The sequence below is a fragment of the Acomys minous genome (assembly GCF_964271855.1).
Source record: "Acomys minous genome assembly, chromosome: 3".
Lineage (NCBI taxonomy): Eukaryota > Metazoa > Chordata > Mammalia > Rodentia > Muridae > Acomys > Acomys minous.
In genome coordinates this window covers 77,714,916-77,732,469 of record NC_140485.1, presented here as the reverse complement: position 1 = coordinate 77,732,469, position 17,554 = coordinate 77,714,916, and the positions used below count along the sequence as shown (strand labels likewise).

Genomic DNA, 17,554 nt, shown 5'->3' with positions numbered 1-17,554 from the left:
TAGTCTGCTATATCCTCAAATCTGCTCGTTCTTGCTAATGGGAATAAACACAGATCTGCTCTACAGTTTATGCTGGTTGCTGAATTTGTGCTCCAACAAAACTCATGCAACCAAATCTGCTTTTAGTGATACTGAGCCTCCAGTGCTTTATCAAATCCAAGGACTGGCCATTTCTGATTATAGAGAACGTTCATCCAGCCTGTACTGTAAAAATAATGAAGTTGTATTAAAAACTGGTGTTTATTCATGAACCTTTTTTCAGCCCTTGGTTTGATTTCATAAACAGTTCCATTCTCAGGGTAGAAACAGACCTGTAGGGATGTTAATATACTCATCTTTAAATATCCAAATTTAAAAAGTGAGAGAACATGGGGCTGGAGAGATGGCTCAGCGGTTAAGAGCACTGTCTGCTCTTCCAGGGGTCCAATTCCCAGCAACCACATGGTGGCTAACAGCCATCTATAATGAGACCTGGTATCCTCTTCTGATGTGCAGGTGTATATGGAGGCAGAATACTGTGTATGTAATAAATAATTTTTAAAAAATGAGAGAACAAGCCAGGCACGGTGGTTTTTTAAAAATATTTTTTCAAGATTTATTTATTACATATTATATATACAGTGCTTGCCTGCATGACAGAAAAGGTCATTAGAGCACATTATTGATGGTTGTGAGCCACCATATGGTTGCTGGGAATTGAACTCAGGACCTCTGAATGAGCAGTCAGTGCCCTTAACCTCTGAGCCATCTCTCCAGCCCCCAGGCACGGTGATTTATGCCTATAACCCAACACTTGTGAGGTAGAGAGAATTACTACAAGTTCAAGGTCATCCTGATCTATATGGCAAATTCCAGGGAAGGCAGAGAGCTATATAGCAAGGCTCTGCCACAGAAACAGGAATGAAGTCCCTTCTCAAATCCAAAAGTGTAAGATGGTTATGACTGTAGCGGCTAAGCTGAGAATATAGTTTGGATCTCTAGTGACCAGAAAAAGCTAAATGACCCCTTTTCTTTCTCGTATTTTGTGCTGAAGTCCCTTTCTCTCCAGATAGATTTTAATTTTCTGAATAATGCCATTAATAGATGCTATCAACCACAACAATGCTTATTTTACTAATTTTTCTTGATTAAAATTCATAGAAGCATACATAGATGAGAGAGGATTGCTGTTTACTGAACTACTCCAGAAGTTGGGAACTTTCTTTTAATATTAAAATTCATACACTAAAGTAATATGTATGATAGGATAATCTTGAGATAATGTACAGTAGAATACTCCACTGTCATTTTTAGAAAAACAGAATGGGCAAACCCAATCATATTTCCACTTTGTCCATCTTCCAAAGCCGGTGGATTTTGTCCAATACACAGTGACGGTCACTAGCACGCTCTGAGTGTAACACCGGGCCGTAGTGGGCCTATGAATCCCATCTTAACTTGCCTTGGCAGCCCCACATTCTTCTCTAGTGACTCCTTCATCCAGAGAAGGGCACTTTGTAACTTTTCAGACACCACACACACACACACACACACACACACACACACACACACACACACAAAGTACGGAGTGCCGAGAGAGAAAACATCCAAACTAGCGAACAGAGTGAAGACAAAAGGTTCCATCTTCCACGCATCTCTTTTAGAAGGAAAGGCAATTTCAGACTATAAGGCACAACGGGGACAAGGAAATAGATGTTGGGTGGGGTGGTGTCAGCTGTTTTTAGATGCTCTGCTCAGAAATGGCTGGAGAAGGTGACAATTACTTAACTGATGTAGAGCTCGGTAAGCATGTTCAGTGGGATGAACACGGGAGAAAAGCCGCCTCTGAGAACTGGCTTGACATTCTCAAGGTTACAAATTACCTGGTCCGTCTGACGCTGTATTTTGTTGAATTAAAGACGAAAGGATTCTGAGGGAAACTGTCAGGTTCCAGTTTACGTTTTAAAAACACCTTTCGCGTCAGCGCGAAGACAGTCTCTGTTCCTGAAATGACTACTTACTGGGACAGTCCCCAGATTCGGGGGGTTGGGAAAGGGTGAGGCTGAGGGGCGTCCCTTAAAACCCTTGCCTCTCCATCCCTCCGTGGCGGCGACGTTTGGGAGCCTCCGACGTGGCGCTTCCACAGGAATGAACCACTTTCGGCTGCTCCCGCATCCACTTCCAAACACGGTCAAAGCTCAGCGAGAGCGTGTCTAATGCGCGCCTGGGAGCTGAGAGACCTCGGGTCCACAGAGAGGGCTGCTCACCGGGGTGACCCGACTCCCCACGGGCAGCCCTAAGTTACCCACGCCACGGGGCTCGCTAAGGAGAGCGCGGGTCGCCAGCGACAGTCCCGGCGGCCTCAGCACCGGCCCGGATCCCTCCGCCCCGCTCCCTCACGCCGGTCCCTGCGGGCCGGTGTCCCCGGAGCTGCGCACCCAGGGCTCGAGCCAGATCTCCTTTAGAGTGTGAGCTCCGTCTGCTTGTCGCACTCCCGGAGAGGGGCCACTGCGGGCTCCGGAGGAGAAAGGGACTTTTTGAGAAGCGAAGCGGAGGCAGACGATGAAGGGCAGGCGAGCTCCACCCGGCGATTTTCGCGCGCTTTGTCGCGGGGGCTTGTGGGTAGCTCGCCGGGAGGGAAAAGAAAACCCCGAAGCCGGGTCGCGCCGCCCGTCGGGCCGGAGGGGATGTTCGAGGACGAGCCCCACGCCGAGGGGGCGGCGGCGGGGGCCGCGGCCAGGGAGGCGCTGCAGGCCCTGTGCCAGGAGCTGAACCTGGACGAGGGGAGCGCGGCCGAAGCGTTGGACGACTTCACCGCCATCCGCGGCAACTACAGCCTAGAGGTGAGCGGCGGCAGGTGGGCGGCGGCCCCGACCCTCGCCAGGCCCCACCCCCGGCCCGCCCCCGCCGCAGCCCATCGGGCGGTGGGAGTTCCCCCACCTGCGAGGGTCTCGGAGGAGTGCAGGGAGGGAAGGGTGGCTGTAGCTCGGCCAACCCACCCAGTTTTGTGTTGAGGCGGGAAACCGAAACGCAGGAAAGGAGCTGCTGGGTCTGAGCCCGGCGCTGCTTCGGGGATCCCTAGACTCCAGACTTCCACACTTGATTTCTGCGCGCCGCCCAGCGCCCCAAACGGCGCGGCGCTGCCCTTCAATGGATCAGACCCGATCCGCTAAGATGAGTTGCTCATCGCGGCTCAACCCTTTGATTCGGGCGGGGTCGTAAGAAGTTAACTTAGCGCCCAAAGGTGACGCTGTTTGTGATGCAGCCCGGCTCAGCAGAATGAGACATTTACTTCTCCACCCTCCTGCTCTCGCTTCTACCATGCACTGTAGTTTGATCAAAGTCATCACACACAAAGCTCTTCTCAGCCCCATGTTCCTCCCTGCCAGGCCGTTGCCCCGATGATTGGTGTGGTGTCTGGCTCTGTATAAAATGATTGGTGGTTACCATTGTTATTCCCGTAATTTCTGTATTTACAGCAGGGCAGCGATTGCTATGCCTGTTTTCGTGGTGTTATCACGGCGGCTCAGGGTCGTTTTGCCTAGAGTCACTCTACTGTAGAAACCCAGCTAGGTCATGAGCTTAGTGTAGATGTAGAATTGCGATGGCAGCTACCGTGGGATTCCTGTCCGTGGGTTCAGCAGACCGAAAGGATTTGGGCGGAAATTGTGTTTCTACTGAGTATGAATAGACTTGTCATTCCGCAAACAATATAGTATGATTATTTATATAGCTTTCATGTCAATCCGTCAAGTAATCTAGAGATGATCTTAGTGTGTGTGCAAATACGCTGCCATTTCAAATCAGGGACTTGGGGCCTGGAGAAATGGCTCAGATGTTAAGGGCACTGACTGCTCTTCCAGAGGTCCTGAGTTCAATTCCCAGCAACCACATGGTGGCTCACAGCCATCTGTAATGTGATGATGCCCTCTTCAGGCCTGCAGGTGTATGTGCAGGCAGAGCACTGTGTACATAACAGTAAATAAACAAATCTTTAACAAAAATAAATCAAGGACTTGAACATTATTGGATTTTGGTGTCTTCTAGGCTACTGGAACCGTCCCCGGGAGGCATCAAGACAGACAGACAATTTCAGCACATCCCTGGGATGTGCAAGAGCTTTCATTGACACAGGGCTGGACTCACACCCAGACTTCCTGACTCAGCCTGTCAGTGCTCAGAGGCATGGAGCTGGAAACAGGGAGTTGACTGTTGTACCTGAGGCCGACTTAGCATGCTTCCGGGAGAAGGCAGCGTAGACTGAATAAAAGACAGTGACGTGCAACAGGAGGCACATAACTAGGAAACAGAAAATGTGCAAGCATTGGAGAGCTGGCTCCGTGGAGGAAGTGCTTGCTCAGCAAGCATGAGGACCCACGTCCCAGCAGCCAAGAAAAAGGTAGGAGCAGTGGCCGCCTGCTGTGTAACCTGGGGGTTGCAGGTTATGAGAAATGGAGGGGCGAAGCCAGGCGAAGGCATCTGTAAAGTGATCTGATGCCCTCTTCTGGTCTGCAGGTGTACTTTCAGGCAGAACACTGTATACATAATAATAAATAAATTTAAAAAACAAACAAACAAAAAGATGTATTTTTAGATTTAGAAGGTTTTTTAATGTGGTTTTTTTCATACTCTGGTTCTAGGAACAAGGAGAAGAGTATGTAGGCCTGTAGTGGTGTTTGGAACTGTATTCGCCTTATTTTCTCAGGTTTTAAACAGATGAAGTCTAAGGCCTCTTCCAGACAAGCATTTTAAGGTGTCTTTGTGTTGTGTTTGCGTTGGCCTGCAGGGAGAAGTCATACACTGGCTGGCGTGCCCTTTATATGTTGCTTGCCGTAAGAGCATCATTCCTACAGTGGGGAAGGGCGTCATGGAAGGAAACTGTGTTTCACTGACCAGAATACTACGCTCGGCTAAGTTAAGGTAAAATGTTTTGCTTTTCTGACTGCTGTTTTAGAAGTGCTGAGTTTGGGCCAGAGAAGTGGCTGGTGGTAGGGTACACGCAACACAAGCACGAGTGACAGGTTTCTCGTGGCCTGGAACCATGTTACACCCAGATCCCAAAAGTCCACCAGGAGTTGAAACCACTGGAACTGCAAGAGGAATCTTTAAGTTTAGCTCGAGCTGGGCTGCGACCAACACCAATTCAATAGTATTGAGAAGCAAACCCTGGGATGTTGATGTGGGGGCTTTTTATAACTCCCTTTCCTCCCAACGCCCCTAAAGCAGGGGGGTCCTAGCCTGGCAATCACCTATTGGTTGAGAAACAAAAGGAAGTCTAAAGTCTAAAGATGACAGGCTACAGAAAAAGGCGCCAAGACCTCCCAGGGCTTAGTTTTCTTTGTTCTCTCTGTTCACTACCTTGTCCAGGGAAGTGTGTGGTTTCTTAGTAACCCTGTCTCCAGTGGGCAGGAAGGAATGTGGCCATAACACTGGGTCTCTTGGCAACTCTACCTCCAGTGGGATCCTTTGGTAAATCGCTAGGCAATGCTATCTCCAGTGGGGCTCTTCTCTGCAGCTAGCTGTGAGCCCAAATCCCCTTACAGCTGTGTTCCTAACTTTTAAGTCTGTTTCTTCAAGGAACTTTATGACCCTGAGAGAGGAGCCGAGGCCATCCGTGGTTCTGAAGGCCCACCTTGTCGATGCCGCCGCCGACCAGCAGGAAAGACACCGACACCGAGAACTCTTCTTGCAGCAGTTTATTCAGGAACCCTGATTACTGAAGTGACCCCGGGGAAAACACCCACAGAACCTTTATAGTGTGCCTGGTCCTATCAGAGACTGCCACGTTGTCACTCTTGGTTGGTGCTGGTGGATCACTCCACCTCACGCTATGCCCTCAGGCATGCGCATAAGGGGCTCACTCAAGGGCGCATTGCTTCGGGGAAGAAGCAGGAAGTGGATTTTGTCAAGTCATTGTACTTGGCAAGCTTCCAGGCACCATCTTCATTGAGCGCTGTCTGCGGCTCTCCACAGTTCCCCCTTATTTATTAAGTTTTGAGCAAGTGGCACAGAGAATGGTAGGTGGTGAGCTTGGGTCCCCGGAGGGAGCAGGCATTAACCAGAGGGGGGAAGCATTGACCTGATCCTCCTGGGGCCAGATTGGCCTGTCAAGATGTCTTTTTGAGGAGGAGAGGGAGGTCCTGATCTGCTGTCTGTGGGCATCCCCAACACACAGCGAACAAGACAGTTTCCGACATCAACCTCTATACAATCAGGTTTACTTCTCGAGGGACTCAGAGTCGGACAATCAGGTCCTCCCCCTATGGTACCTCGTCCTACACCCTTGCAGGTGTCCACGCCTCATGGCAGGCAATATCTGAGAATATGCCGTTCTCACCATATCAAGGAAGGGGAAATGGAAGCACATTAGTGTTACTGACTACTTCTCTATCATGCCAAGCCACACTTGAGATTGCTCAGCCTCCAGTACAGCAAATGCTTGCACCATAAAGGCCTGCGTGCGATGTTAGCAGGCATGCATCCTGTATATGCACCAGAGTGCTAGGCAACTGACAAGGACCAGACACACTGCCAAAGCTCTTATTCCCGCCCATTCCTGCAGATGAGAGAAGGCATTCTGGAACCACTGCGACAGCCCAGAGACCATGGAGACATCAGCTCGTGTAGAATTGATGTGCACTATGGAGAGACGCGGTTCCCACAGGAGACTATCCAGGCTTCTGCTCCAGTTACCTGCAAGATGCTGGGAGAGACTGCTAGACAAATTAGCCACTCTACTGAAGTTATGATAAGTTACTGAGGTGACACATAACCCTGGATGTCTCCATTGGCAGCCAAGCTGCATAATTTCCATCAAAGCGTCTATTTGTTCTTGAACCAGGTCAATACGCTGGTTCACAATCATGATTCCTCCTTTTAGCTGGCTATTGATGGAGCTTTGTAGATCCAGGGCCTCTAGATATGAAGGCAGGCCATCAGCCAGAGGCCCAAGTGGCAGTAGCCTGTTGTGGCTTGTCGCGCCAGGGGCAATCAAACCAAGCGCCTGCTTGATTGTATAATTGTACACAATTACTGCCTTCAGAAATGTTAATAATCTGAAAACATAAGCTTCCCTTAAGGGGAAGCCCATATTTTCTGTATCAAGTGCAATCTCTTTTGTAAGGGAAGGAACGGGAGTTGCAACGAAACATTGGTGGTGAAGATTCTTGGGAAAATTGCGGCTGTATGTGATACTGGTAGTGGTTTTGGAAAACCCGACAAGATTCCCCACTTATACTCAGGCTGCGTCATGGAGCCTGGAATGTTTCCCACCATTATCATCCAGATTCCCATCTATGGGGTCAGGCTCTGCCAGAGGCTTCGAAACATCATCATTTTTCCTTTTTGCAAGTCGAGTTGACCTTTCAGGCACTCACACTGGTTGGTCTGCATCCTGTGGAAACACACAAACAGATCCTCTCGCCCAGACCAATACTGGGTCTAGGCCCTTCGATTGCCCTGTAAAGACATCCTTCCACATGACTGTGCCTTTATAAGTAGAGTCTCGGCTCTCATGACACTCGGCGGCCGTCATGCTGGACTTATCTAATTGAAAAAAATTTATGGTTAACATAGCCAAAGAAAGGCACTCTCTAGGTGTTCTTTTATACCCTATTCCCCTTTTTTGTTTTTGAAGGCATTGCTTAAGGGTGCGATGTGCTCTTTCAATGATGCCTTGTCCCTGAGGATTATAAGGGAGGCCATGAAGTAATGTAACACCCGTCTGTGCACAGAAGGAGGTAAACGTAGCAGATGTATAAGCTGGACCATTATCAGTTTTATAAGTTTTTGGCATGCCCCAGGCACTCCATGCCACAAAGCAATGATCAATAACATGATAGGACTTTTCTCCTGTATGTGGGGATGCAAATATAACACCTGAGGCAGTATCAATTGAAACATGCACATATTTTAACTTCCCAAACTCCGGTATATGAGTGACATCCATCTGCCAGATATGCAAGGGACTTAGGCCTCGAGGATTTACCCCCAGGGGTAGTTGAGGCCTAAAAGGAGCACATGCTTGACATTCTTTCACCACAATTCGTGCCTCCACTCGTGTAATGGCAAAGCAGGAAGCTAAAGTTTTCACATTAACATGGAAATAAGAATGGAATTGACAGGCTCGATCCAGATTAGTCAAAGCAGGTAGGATTAAATGGGCCCGTGAAGCTTTATCCACTATATCATTACCGTCTGATAAAGGCCCTGGGAGTCCGATATGTGCTCGAATATGTTGAACAAAGAAAGGTTGGGTACGTTTCCAAATGATGCCTTGCAGTTGAGATACTAATTCACCAATCACACTTTTCATATTAATCTTCCCTATTATTTCTAAATCTTTGATTATATTAACCATGTACTTGGAATCAGAAAGATTAAAAGATTGTGGGAATTCCTGAAAAACAGTGATGACAATTTGTAATTCAATTATTTGAGGTGAAGCAGAGGCTAATTTCTTTATTACTGGCTGGCCTCCATCAACTGAATATGCTCCATGCCCTGTTTTAGATCCATCAGTAAAAATAGTGGGGCAATTTTTTAATGGTTGCTTAGATGTAACCACAGGAAAAATAACTGGATACTCTGAGACAAACTGGAGAATGGGATCTTTGGGGTAGTGATTATCAATATCACCAGTATAACTGCAGCGAAGTATTGCCCAATTATCCAGAGTATGAGAAAGTACTTCAAATTGTTGAGCTGTATAAGGTATAATAAGCTTCTCAGGCCATTGTCCAAAATATTGTAGGCTTTGATGTAAACCTACAAAGGCCAATTGTGCTATTGCATCAGGATAATGAGTGTTTTTCCTGGAGAAATCTTTGGATGAATCCATAATAAAGGTGCCGATTGCCATAACACACCAGTAGGTTGTCTATCTGAGGGCAAGATTAATAATTGGAATGCTATATTGGGATTCCATCTGGTAAGACTTGCAGTAATTAATCCATCCTCAACAAGGGATAAGGCCGCTCTTGCCTCAGGGGTAAGAATTCTAGGGGAAGCCAGGCGTGGTGGCGCACGCCTTTAATCCCAGCACTCGGGAGGCAGAGGCAGGCGGATCGCTGTGAGTTCGAGGCCAGCCTGGACTACGAAGTGAGTCCAGAATAGCCAAGGCTACACAGAGAAACTCTGTCTCGAAAAACCAAAAAAAAAAAAAAAAGAATTCTAGGGGAAGTTAAGGCAGGATCCCCAGGCAATATATCATACAGTGGTTGTAATTGGGAATTAGTAAGTTTTAAGTAGGGTCGTAGCCATTGTATATCCCCCAGCAATTTTTGGAAATCATTAAGTGTTTTCAAACTATCAGTTCTTAATGTAATTTTTTGTGGGTTAACTCTATCCTGACATATTCTTGTCCCTAGATAATCAATAATTGTAGCCTTCTGCACCTTCTCTGGAGGAATGAACAATCCTTTTACCTTTAAGCTCAGGACTAGCCGGGTGACAGCTTGAACTAAAACCTCCTCACTCTTTGCACAAATCAAAATATCATCCATGTAATGAAAACACTTAAGTTGAGGAAATTCTTTTCTAAGTCCCCAAATGGCATCAGCGACATATAACTTACACATTGTAGGACTATTAGCCATTCCTTGTGATAACACTACCCATTCAAATCTCTGGTCAGGCTCTGTATGATTTATTGAGGGTACTGTGAAAGCAAATCTCATTGTGTCTTTTGGAGACAGAGGAATGGAGAAGAAACAATCCTTTATATCCACCACAATAATATGCCAATTTTCAGCTAAAGCGGATGGCAAAGGGAGGCCTCTTTGGACTGGCCCCATTGGCATCATCTGATTATTAATAGCTCGCAAGTCATGTAATAACCTCCATTTACCTGATTTCTTTTTTATAACAAAGATGGGTGTATTCCATGGTGAAACTGAGGCCTGTAAATGACCTAGTTCCAGCTGTTCCCTAACCAGCTCCTGAATGGCTTGCAATTTTATTGAGGGTAGGGGCCACTGGGGAACCCATACAGGTTCCTCAGTCTTCCATGTAATGGGAATTGTATCCTCAGTGGCCCCTAGGAAAAACCCAGACCCTTACGGTCAAGCTTTGGAATGCCCGCAATAGGATCTGGACGTCCCCGCAAATTTTTTTCAAGTCCTTTTCCTTCAGTATATCCTGTATTATTCATCTCCTGGGACTGTCTACTGTAAGATTCTTGGTTAATAATCCTATATCCCATTGTATTTAATAAATCTCTTCCCCATAAGGCTATGGGAACTTCTAATACATAAGGCTGGAAAGCTCCCCTATGTCCTTCTTCATCCCTCCAGTTCAAAATTCTGGCGCTAATGTTTGGGGTCTTTTCAAAGCCTAATCCTCTAAGTAGGTGGCTGGATGTTTGGACGGGCCATCCAGGGGACCAACCATTTCTACTAATTATACTTTTGTCTGCCCCCGTATCCATAAGGCCAGTGCGTGCTTTTCCTTCCACTAAAAGCTTTAGAGTAGGGCGATGCTGTAAATCCATAGCTACGTAAGCTGAGGCCCCAGAGGATCCAAATCCCTTTTCTCCACGTGTCTTGATCTTTGGCTGGGAATAAACTATGGCAGCTAGGAAGAATGAGCAACTGTGCCAGGCGATCACCAGGCAAGATCGCACTCACCCCACGAGGAGATGAAATCATAATTTTTACAGTGCCTGTATAATCTGGATCAATTACACCAGGATGGACAATAAACCCTTGTAGTGTAGTAGAACTACGGCCGATTAGTAGTCCCACCGTTTCTTTTGGTAGAGGGCCGGAGAAATCTGTGTCCACCAACATTTGTGGGGTCAGTACGAGTCTGGTGGTGGAACAGAGGTCGAGGCCCACACTCCCTTCTAGTGGCTCTTTGGGGCATTGCCATCTCATGGGAGGGCGTAGATTCGGCCACTGTTCTGGAGCTTTGGTCTCCTCCATTGCCCCATATATTTGAGGGCCCTGGGGACGAGGGCCCCGTGTCCCGTTTTTTGGCCGTGCTCCTCCAAATCCTGCTGCTAGTGGTTGACCATTAATGTCTTTTACTGACTGGCATTCATTAGCCCAATGATTTCCTTTCCTACATTTGGGACAAAAGCCTGGCGTTCTTGGAGGAGGAGTCTGAGTGTTCTGATTAACAGTTCTGGGACATTGGCATTTAAAGTGTCCCTCTTGGCCACATTTAAAACATTTTTGTAAACCAGTATTTCCATTCCTATTTCGTCCCTGCGCTACCTGCATCACTGCAGCGGCTAATCCTGCATTCAATAATGGCCCTCCTATCTCTCTGCAGATCTTCAGCCATACATCCAAAGATTTATGTTTGTATGGATTTATGGCTTGTCTACACTCTTTGGTACATTGCTCAAAAATAAGTTGTTTGATCAAAGGCATTGTAGTATCTGGGTTGCCGAAGATCTTTCCAGCGGCGTCAACTAACCTGGCCACAAAATCGGCAAATGTTTCATTGCCTCCTTGAATAATTTTAGTGAGATTTCCAGATACTTCCCCTCGCTTAGGAAGGGCTTTCCATGCATTTGTGCCAGTAACATTGATTTGTTCAAAAACTTGTACCAGATATCTTGTTTGTTGGTTAGCGAAACGTCCCTGCCCCATAAGCATATCCTGGTCCCATGCCGGTTGTCCGTTAGCTGCATTGGCAGCTGCCTGCTCAGCTGAGAACTCAATGTAATAAGCTTTCCAATCTAAATATGTGCCAGGTGAAAGGCAGGCTCGTGCTAAAGTTTGCCACTCTGAGGGTGTCATGCAATATCTCCCTAGGGATTCAAACTGTGCCATAACAAAGGCTGCGGTCGTGCCATAAGTACAAACAGACTCAGCCAGCCCGTCTTTGAACAATTTTAAAATCCAAGGGTTCGTGATAACAATTCCCTTGTGCATTCTGAAAGACTGGGTAACAATGAGGGGCATTTTGCAAATGAAATTGCCTCCATACCTCAGGACAGGCAGACCTACCTCCCCCTGGTATATAGGGCGGGGGTCTTACTCCGCCTGGAGATTCAGGTGGCTCTGGTTTAGGAGCTGAAGGCTGCGTAATCTTAATCTCCTTCTTTTTTGGTATAATAATGCTATCTAGCTGTTCAGCCAACTCCTCTAATTCTTTGTCCTCGGGGCCAGAATCGCCCCCTTCAATACTTCCTCTGTCTGATTTTACCGATCGTTCCTCTTTCAATTTCCCCAAAACATAATTCCCCACTCTGTCCGAGTCCTGGAACTTTATTGTCTCAAAGCCTGAGAACTTAACAGTTATGTCCCACTTACCGGGAACTTACCAGCTAGCTGCTCTGGCTGCCGCAAGTTCTGAGATTCCCCATACGGGCCACCAAGATGTCGATGCCGCCTCCGACCAGCAGGAAAGACACCGACACCGGGAACTCTTCTTGCAGCAGTTTATTCAGGAACCCTGATTACCGAAGTGACCCCGGGGAAAACGCCCACAGAACCTTTATAGTGTGCCTGGTCCTATCAGAGACTGCCACGTTGTCACTCTTGGTTGGTGCGGGTGGATCACTCCACCTCACGCTATGCCCTCAGGCATGCGCATAAGGGGCTCACTCAAGGGCGCATTGCTTCGGGGAAGAAGCAGGAAGTGGATTTTGTCAAGTCATTGTACTTGGCAAGCTTCCAGGCACCATCTTCGTTGAGCACTGTCTGCGGCTCTCCACACACCTGACTGTGTGGCCTTTGGCCATAGTTTCAGTGGCTGTCTGGGTGGGTTGCTAGGGAATGGTATGGTGTTAGCTTAGGAGGTAATGTACCCTGTTACTCCCTAGGTCTGCCCAGCTGCTTGTCTCTTATACCAAGGGTTTAGCCAATTTAAAAAATCTTTGAGTCCTCTCAACCTCAGAACTGGGGTACTGAGGCAGGCAAATCCTGGGGGTGCTTGGCTATCCAGTGCAGTCGAAAAGACAGCTCTGTCTCACAACTTACAGTGCAGGTTGTGGAGACATGGCGCAGCGCGTAAGTGCTCCTGCCCTTGCAGAGAACCTGAATCTGGTTCCCACAGCCCTCGGGGAGCTCACAGCTCCTCGTGACTCCATTTCATAGGGCTTGGTTGTTCCTTCTTTCCTTTTGCACTTGCTCAGACATAGCATGCAAGCGAAGATACATGCACATTGCAGATTCTAGCACCTGAGCATCAGAGGCAGGCAGAGCTCTGACTGAGCTACAGAGTGGGTTCCAGGACAGTGGGACCTACAAGAGAAGCCCTGTGTTAAAAACAAACAGAAAGAACTCAAACACTTGAATTTTAGTCCCCACCCATAATGGTCTGGTGACAGCTTTTCGATAGGAAGCCTTTTTTTCTTCAAACTAACTGTGAAGCTATAAGTTGTTGTCAAACATTTCCTTCATGAATGCCATGGGGAACATGCCTAGCTGTAGAGGATGAAAGAGCCAGGTAGGTGATTTTATTGCCTGCATCATGGAAGACTGCTGTCTCTAGCACCTTTTTAAAAATCTATTTTATTGGGTTCCTTCTGCCTCTACCTCCCTTCCAACCCTTATCTACCCTAATATCTTCCAACTCCCCAACACTAGGTAGGAGAGAGAAGGTTAGAGGGAAAGCGGCAGCATATGTTTCTTTACTACTTCCTGCTGTTTAGGGATGTAGGTCCTTGGGGCATCTTTGTCTTTGTGGTCAGGATATCCAGCAGTCCAGCAAACAGCACATGCAGCCGCAGCACAAATCAGCAGCGGCAGGAGAGCAGCAGTCGCCTTCTTCAAGCGCCCCCTGGCCCTCACTGGGCTCTGGCACCTAGTCCCTCTCAGTCTTCAGAATTAAACTATCTGCAGCTGGCAAAGGTCACGCCTCTTCTCAGAGCACAAGACATTCATAAGTAACAGCTTGAGTAACAAACTCAAGCATAAAGCAGCCCCATACCCCACAGCTGGGATGAAAACAAAGAACATGTTTACATAACATACTGAGTTTTTAAAGAAACCAAAACTTCCACGACAGCTGTCATTTCCGTTTCCTCAGTCTCCATGATGATCCTGGGTCCCAGGATGATTTGTAGTGCTGGGAGTAAGAGTTTAAGCTGGGGGTGAGGGTTTATCTTGTTTGCTTCTTCATAGGTTTAGACTTTGAAAATAAAGAGTTTTAGTCACGAAGAGAATATCATTTTCAATCCATTGTATGGACTAACTTTGAAGTTGTCTTGTCTTTTTTTTTTTAAGCTTAATACAGTTTTTTAGTAAAATGAAGAAATGGATGGACATGGCGAACGCACCACAAGAATTCCGTGAGCGCATAGAAAGGCTGGAAAGAAAATTTGAAGTATCTACTGTAATTTTTAAAAAATTTGAGCCCATCTTTTTAGATATATTTCAAAATCCATATGAAGAGCTGCCAAAGTTGCCACGGAGCAGGAAGCAGAGGTGAGACCCTTAATTGCATATATTTGTGATGCAAAACTATTAGGAGACTTTAATTTTAAAAGTCTACATTTTACCTTTCTGCAAAGACTTAAATCTCCTTTGAAATTCATAGACAATTACTTATATCTCAAAATAAAGGTAATCCTTTAATTATTTTTCTCTAATCTGATTGTTCAATGCATACTGAAATCTTCACCAAGTCAGTTCCTGAGCCATCTGTCTCCTGAGTGGAGTTGTACATGGAATTTGACTGATTCATTTATATTTGTTCTTTCACTCCTCAGCAAACAAACAAACAAACAAACACACACACATCCAACAAGCAAACCAAACCGTGTTTTTCTTTTAGGAGACTCCCGTGCAGTGCTAAGGACCTCTTTAACTTCTGCTGGACACTGTGTGTGTACACTAAGGGTAGGCTTCCTTCTCAGTGCTTTACATTGCTGCTCTGGGCTTGGTGATGAGAGCTTTCCGGATTGTAACTTTGTTTTTCTTATAAAGGTAATTTTCGTATGATTGGTGATGATTTAGTAAACTTATATCATTTACTTCTGTGCTGCTTGGACCTGATTTTTGCCAATGCTATTATGTGCCCAAATAGACTTGTTAAATCCGTCATGTAAAGGTAAAATGTTTATTTTTGAAAAGTAATTATTCAGTTTTAGAAACTGTTTAAAAATTGACTGTTGTTTTGTCCCTCCTGTCCCTCACGCTCTGTCACCTAGGTTTACCGTGTGACTTCCAGGCTGCAGACTTCAGAGCTGCAGCAGAGCCTCCCTGCATCATTGCCGTGCTCTGCGATCTGCACGATGGGCTAACGGTGGAGGCCAAAGGGATAAAGGAGCACTACTTCAAGCCGTACATCGCGAAGCTCCTTGACAGGAAGGTACTGAGAGTGGAGGAAGACGTCAGCGTCAGCCACAGCTAGGAGCCATGCGCACACGCCCTGTCCTGGGGCTGGAGAGATGGCTCAGAAGTGAGGAGCACTGACTGCGCTTGCTGAAGACCCAGGTTCACTCCCAGCACCTGCGTGGTGGCTCACAGCCTCCTGTAACTGCAGCTCCAGGGCATCCAAAGCCTTTCGGTTCAGCTGTGGTACAGCACTGTCCTCCAGTCTCAAGAGAAACGGAGTGGTTAGAGGAAGTGCTCTGCTGTGTGTCATGTCAGGGAAATGCACTGCCAGCAGTTAGGAGGCTCTGACAGGAACCAGCATTCTCTTAACAAGGGATCATGAAAAGCATGAGGTCAGAGTAAGCTGACTGACTTTCTGACCTAATGGTTTGAATAGCTGCTGTTTGTTAAAAGTGTTGTAATATTATAGCAACAATTACTTCTTTCCCGCCCTCCTTTCTGTCTCTCAGTTTTTTGAGACTTTCTCTCTCTCTCTCTCTCTCTCTCTCTCTCTCTCTCTCTCTCTCTCTCTCTTGGCTTTTTACCTATGGCTGTCCGGGAAGTCCCTGTGTAGAGCAAACTGATCCTGAAGTCACAGAGATATGCCTGCCTCTGCCTTCCAAGCATTAAATGCATGTGCCACGACACTCAGCTGCAGCTGTCGCTCTGATTCTGCATAAATAAAGCAGAAAACTGTTTGCAGGCTACTTACATGCATTCTGAATTTTTCTCCCTAATTAATTGTCAGTTTATATTTCTGAATTAGTTTATCATGGAGGAGTTATCAGCTTACTTCTTCAACCCTGAGTCACATAATTCAGCTAGGCCTTGTCGTTTCTTTGGAGTGAAAGGGTTTGATGTAGGTGGTCATCATTCTGGTCCCCACTTAGTAATAAGAGATCTTTATGGACTTGTTTGTTTGTTTGTTTGTTTGAGACAGCTTTTCTCAGTGTATCCCTGGCTGTCCTGGAACTAGCTCTGTAGACCAGGCTGGCCTCCAACTGAGTGTTGGTTGTTCTCTGCATCCCAAGCGTTGGGATTAAAGGTGTGTGCCTCCACTGCCTAGCTGCATTTTTATAGGTATAATTGTTGTATGTGTGCATGATGCCTGTCGTGTACATGTAGGTGCACATGCCACAGCAGGTGTGGAGGTCAGAGGACAGCTTGATGGAGTCAGTGGTTTGCTTCCTCCTTAAGTGGATTCCAGGTGTCATCGAAATCATGTTCCCAGGTTTGTGTGGCAGGTGCCTGTATCTGCTGAGCCCCCACAGACCCATTGCCACGGGCCACCCCAGCCAGGTAAGGGTGTCCCTGGGACGAGGGTCCTCAAAGACTTGTGGGTAAGGATTCTGTGGTGACAGACAAAGACAAACATAGAGGCAGTTTGAATCTGAGTGTATTTTGCAGCTTTCAGGCAAGGATATTTATACACAGTGAAACAAGTGTGTCTTTGCGGTTACAACTCTTGGAAGATGGCTTCAGCGAAGCAATCACAGATAGAACAGATAACATCATCGATTTTAATTACTTGGCACAGAAAGCATAAGATCATCCAGAGTTAATAGCATACAACAAGAGCAGGTGCTAATGAATTCTTGCGGTTATTTATTGTCTAACATCTAGTGCCTAAGTCTTATGTGAACCTTCAAGGGGTGAATTCAAACTATTTTAATCCTTCTCTATTTGAGGCTTCTTTTTCTATATGTAGGTACTTTATGGTCAATATCCTGCCCATATCATTTCACTAAATAATCTAAATTCCTGTTACTCATCTCTACAGCATTTAATCAGGCCAGCACCTTTGTTAGTTGTTTCTTTTAAATCCTTTTGATTCTTTTTAGAAAGAGCACACCAAGGAGGCCGAGCCCGTTCAAGGCGCTCAGCCCCATTTATGAAAAACCAAGACACGTTCTTTTCATTAACTATAATCCATCTATTGCCCTCCCGTGTAAGGCAGAAGTGGATGTGGAGTAATAGCCAGTCTATATGGACTCCTGTATCTGGGAGTATTCCAAAGCCTACTTCAATAACATGCATTGCCGTATGGAGTTTTTGTTGTTGGAAGAGTTTTGTAAATAATTCATGAGATCCCCTAGCAAAACATTTTTCTATAGCGTGATAGAGCACTACTTTCCTCAGAGGTAGAGAGTCACGGCTGCTGACTCTGTCTCAGGGGTCATTTTTATATCTAGTTTTTCACTTGGCATCTCAGCTCTAGCTATCAGGAACATCTCATGAAAGAGAAAGAGAACAGAAGAGATAAAAGTAATTGCCAAGAAACTACAGCTAAGGACACTGCCTTA

At 46.5% G+C, this 17,554-nt stretch overlaps 2 protein-coding genes across 3 annotated transcripts in view; one reads left to right on the top strand and one right to left on the bottom strand.

Moving 5' to 3' along the window:
- Window positions 1-17,554, bottom strand: part of LOC311593799 (protein MROH8-like) — a gene marked incomplete at its 5' end in the record, with an annotated part of 117,439 nt that overhangs the window by 75,842 nt on the left and 24,043 nt on the right. The window lies entirely within an intron of this gene.
- Window positions 1,544-15,792, top strand: LOC311595340 (retinoblastoma-like protein 1). 2 transcript variants are annotated; one of them, XM_084777959.1, is made up of 5 exons: window positions 1,544-2,822; window positions 4,766-4,899; window positions 14,160-14,360; window positions 14,710-14,774; window positions 15,086-15,792. In XM_084777959.1, exons 1-5 carry the CDS (start codon window positions 2,667-2,669, stop codon window positions 15,286-15,288), a joined length of 759 nt encoding a protein of 252 aa, XP_084634085.1. In that variant the 5' UTR covers window positions 1,544-2,666; the 3' UTR covers window positions 15,289-15,792. The 2 variants fall into 2 exon arrangements, with proteins under 2 accessions (XP_084634085.1, XP_084634086.1); XM_084777960.1 differs by lacking the exon at window positions 15,086-15,792 and adding an exon at window positions 14,862-15,006 and having other exon boundaries at window positions 1,545-2,822.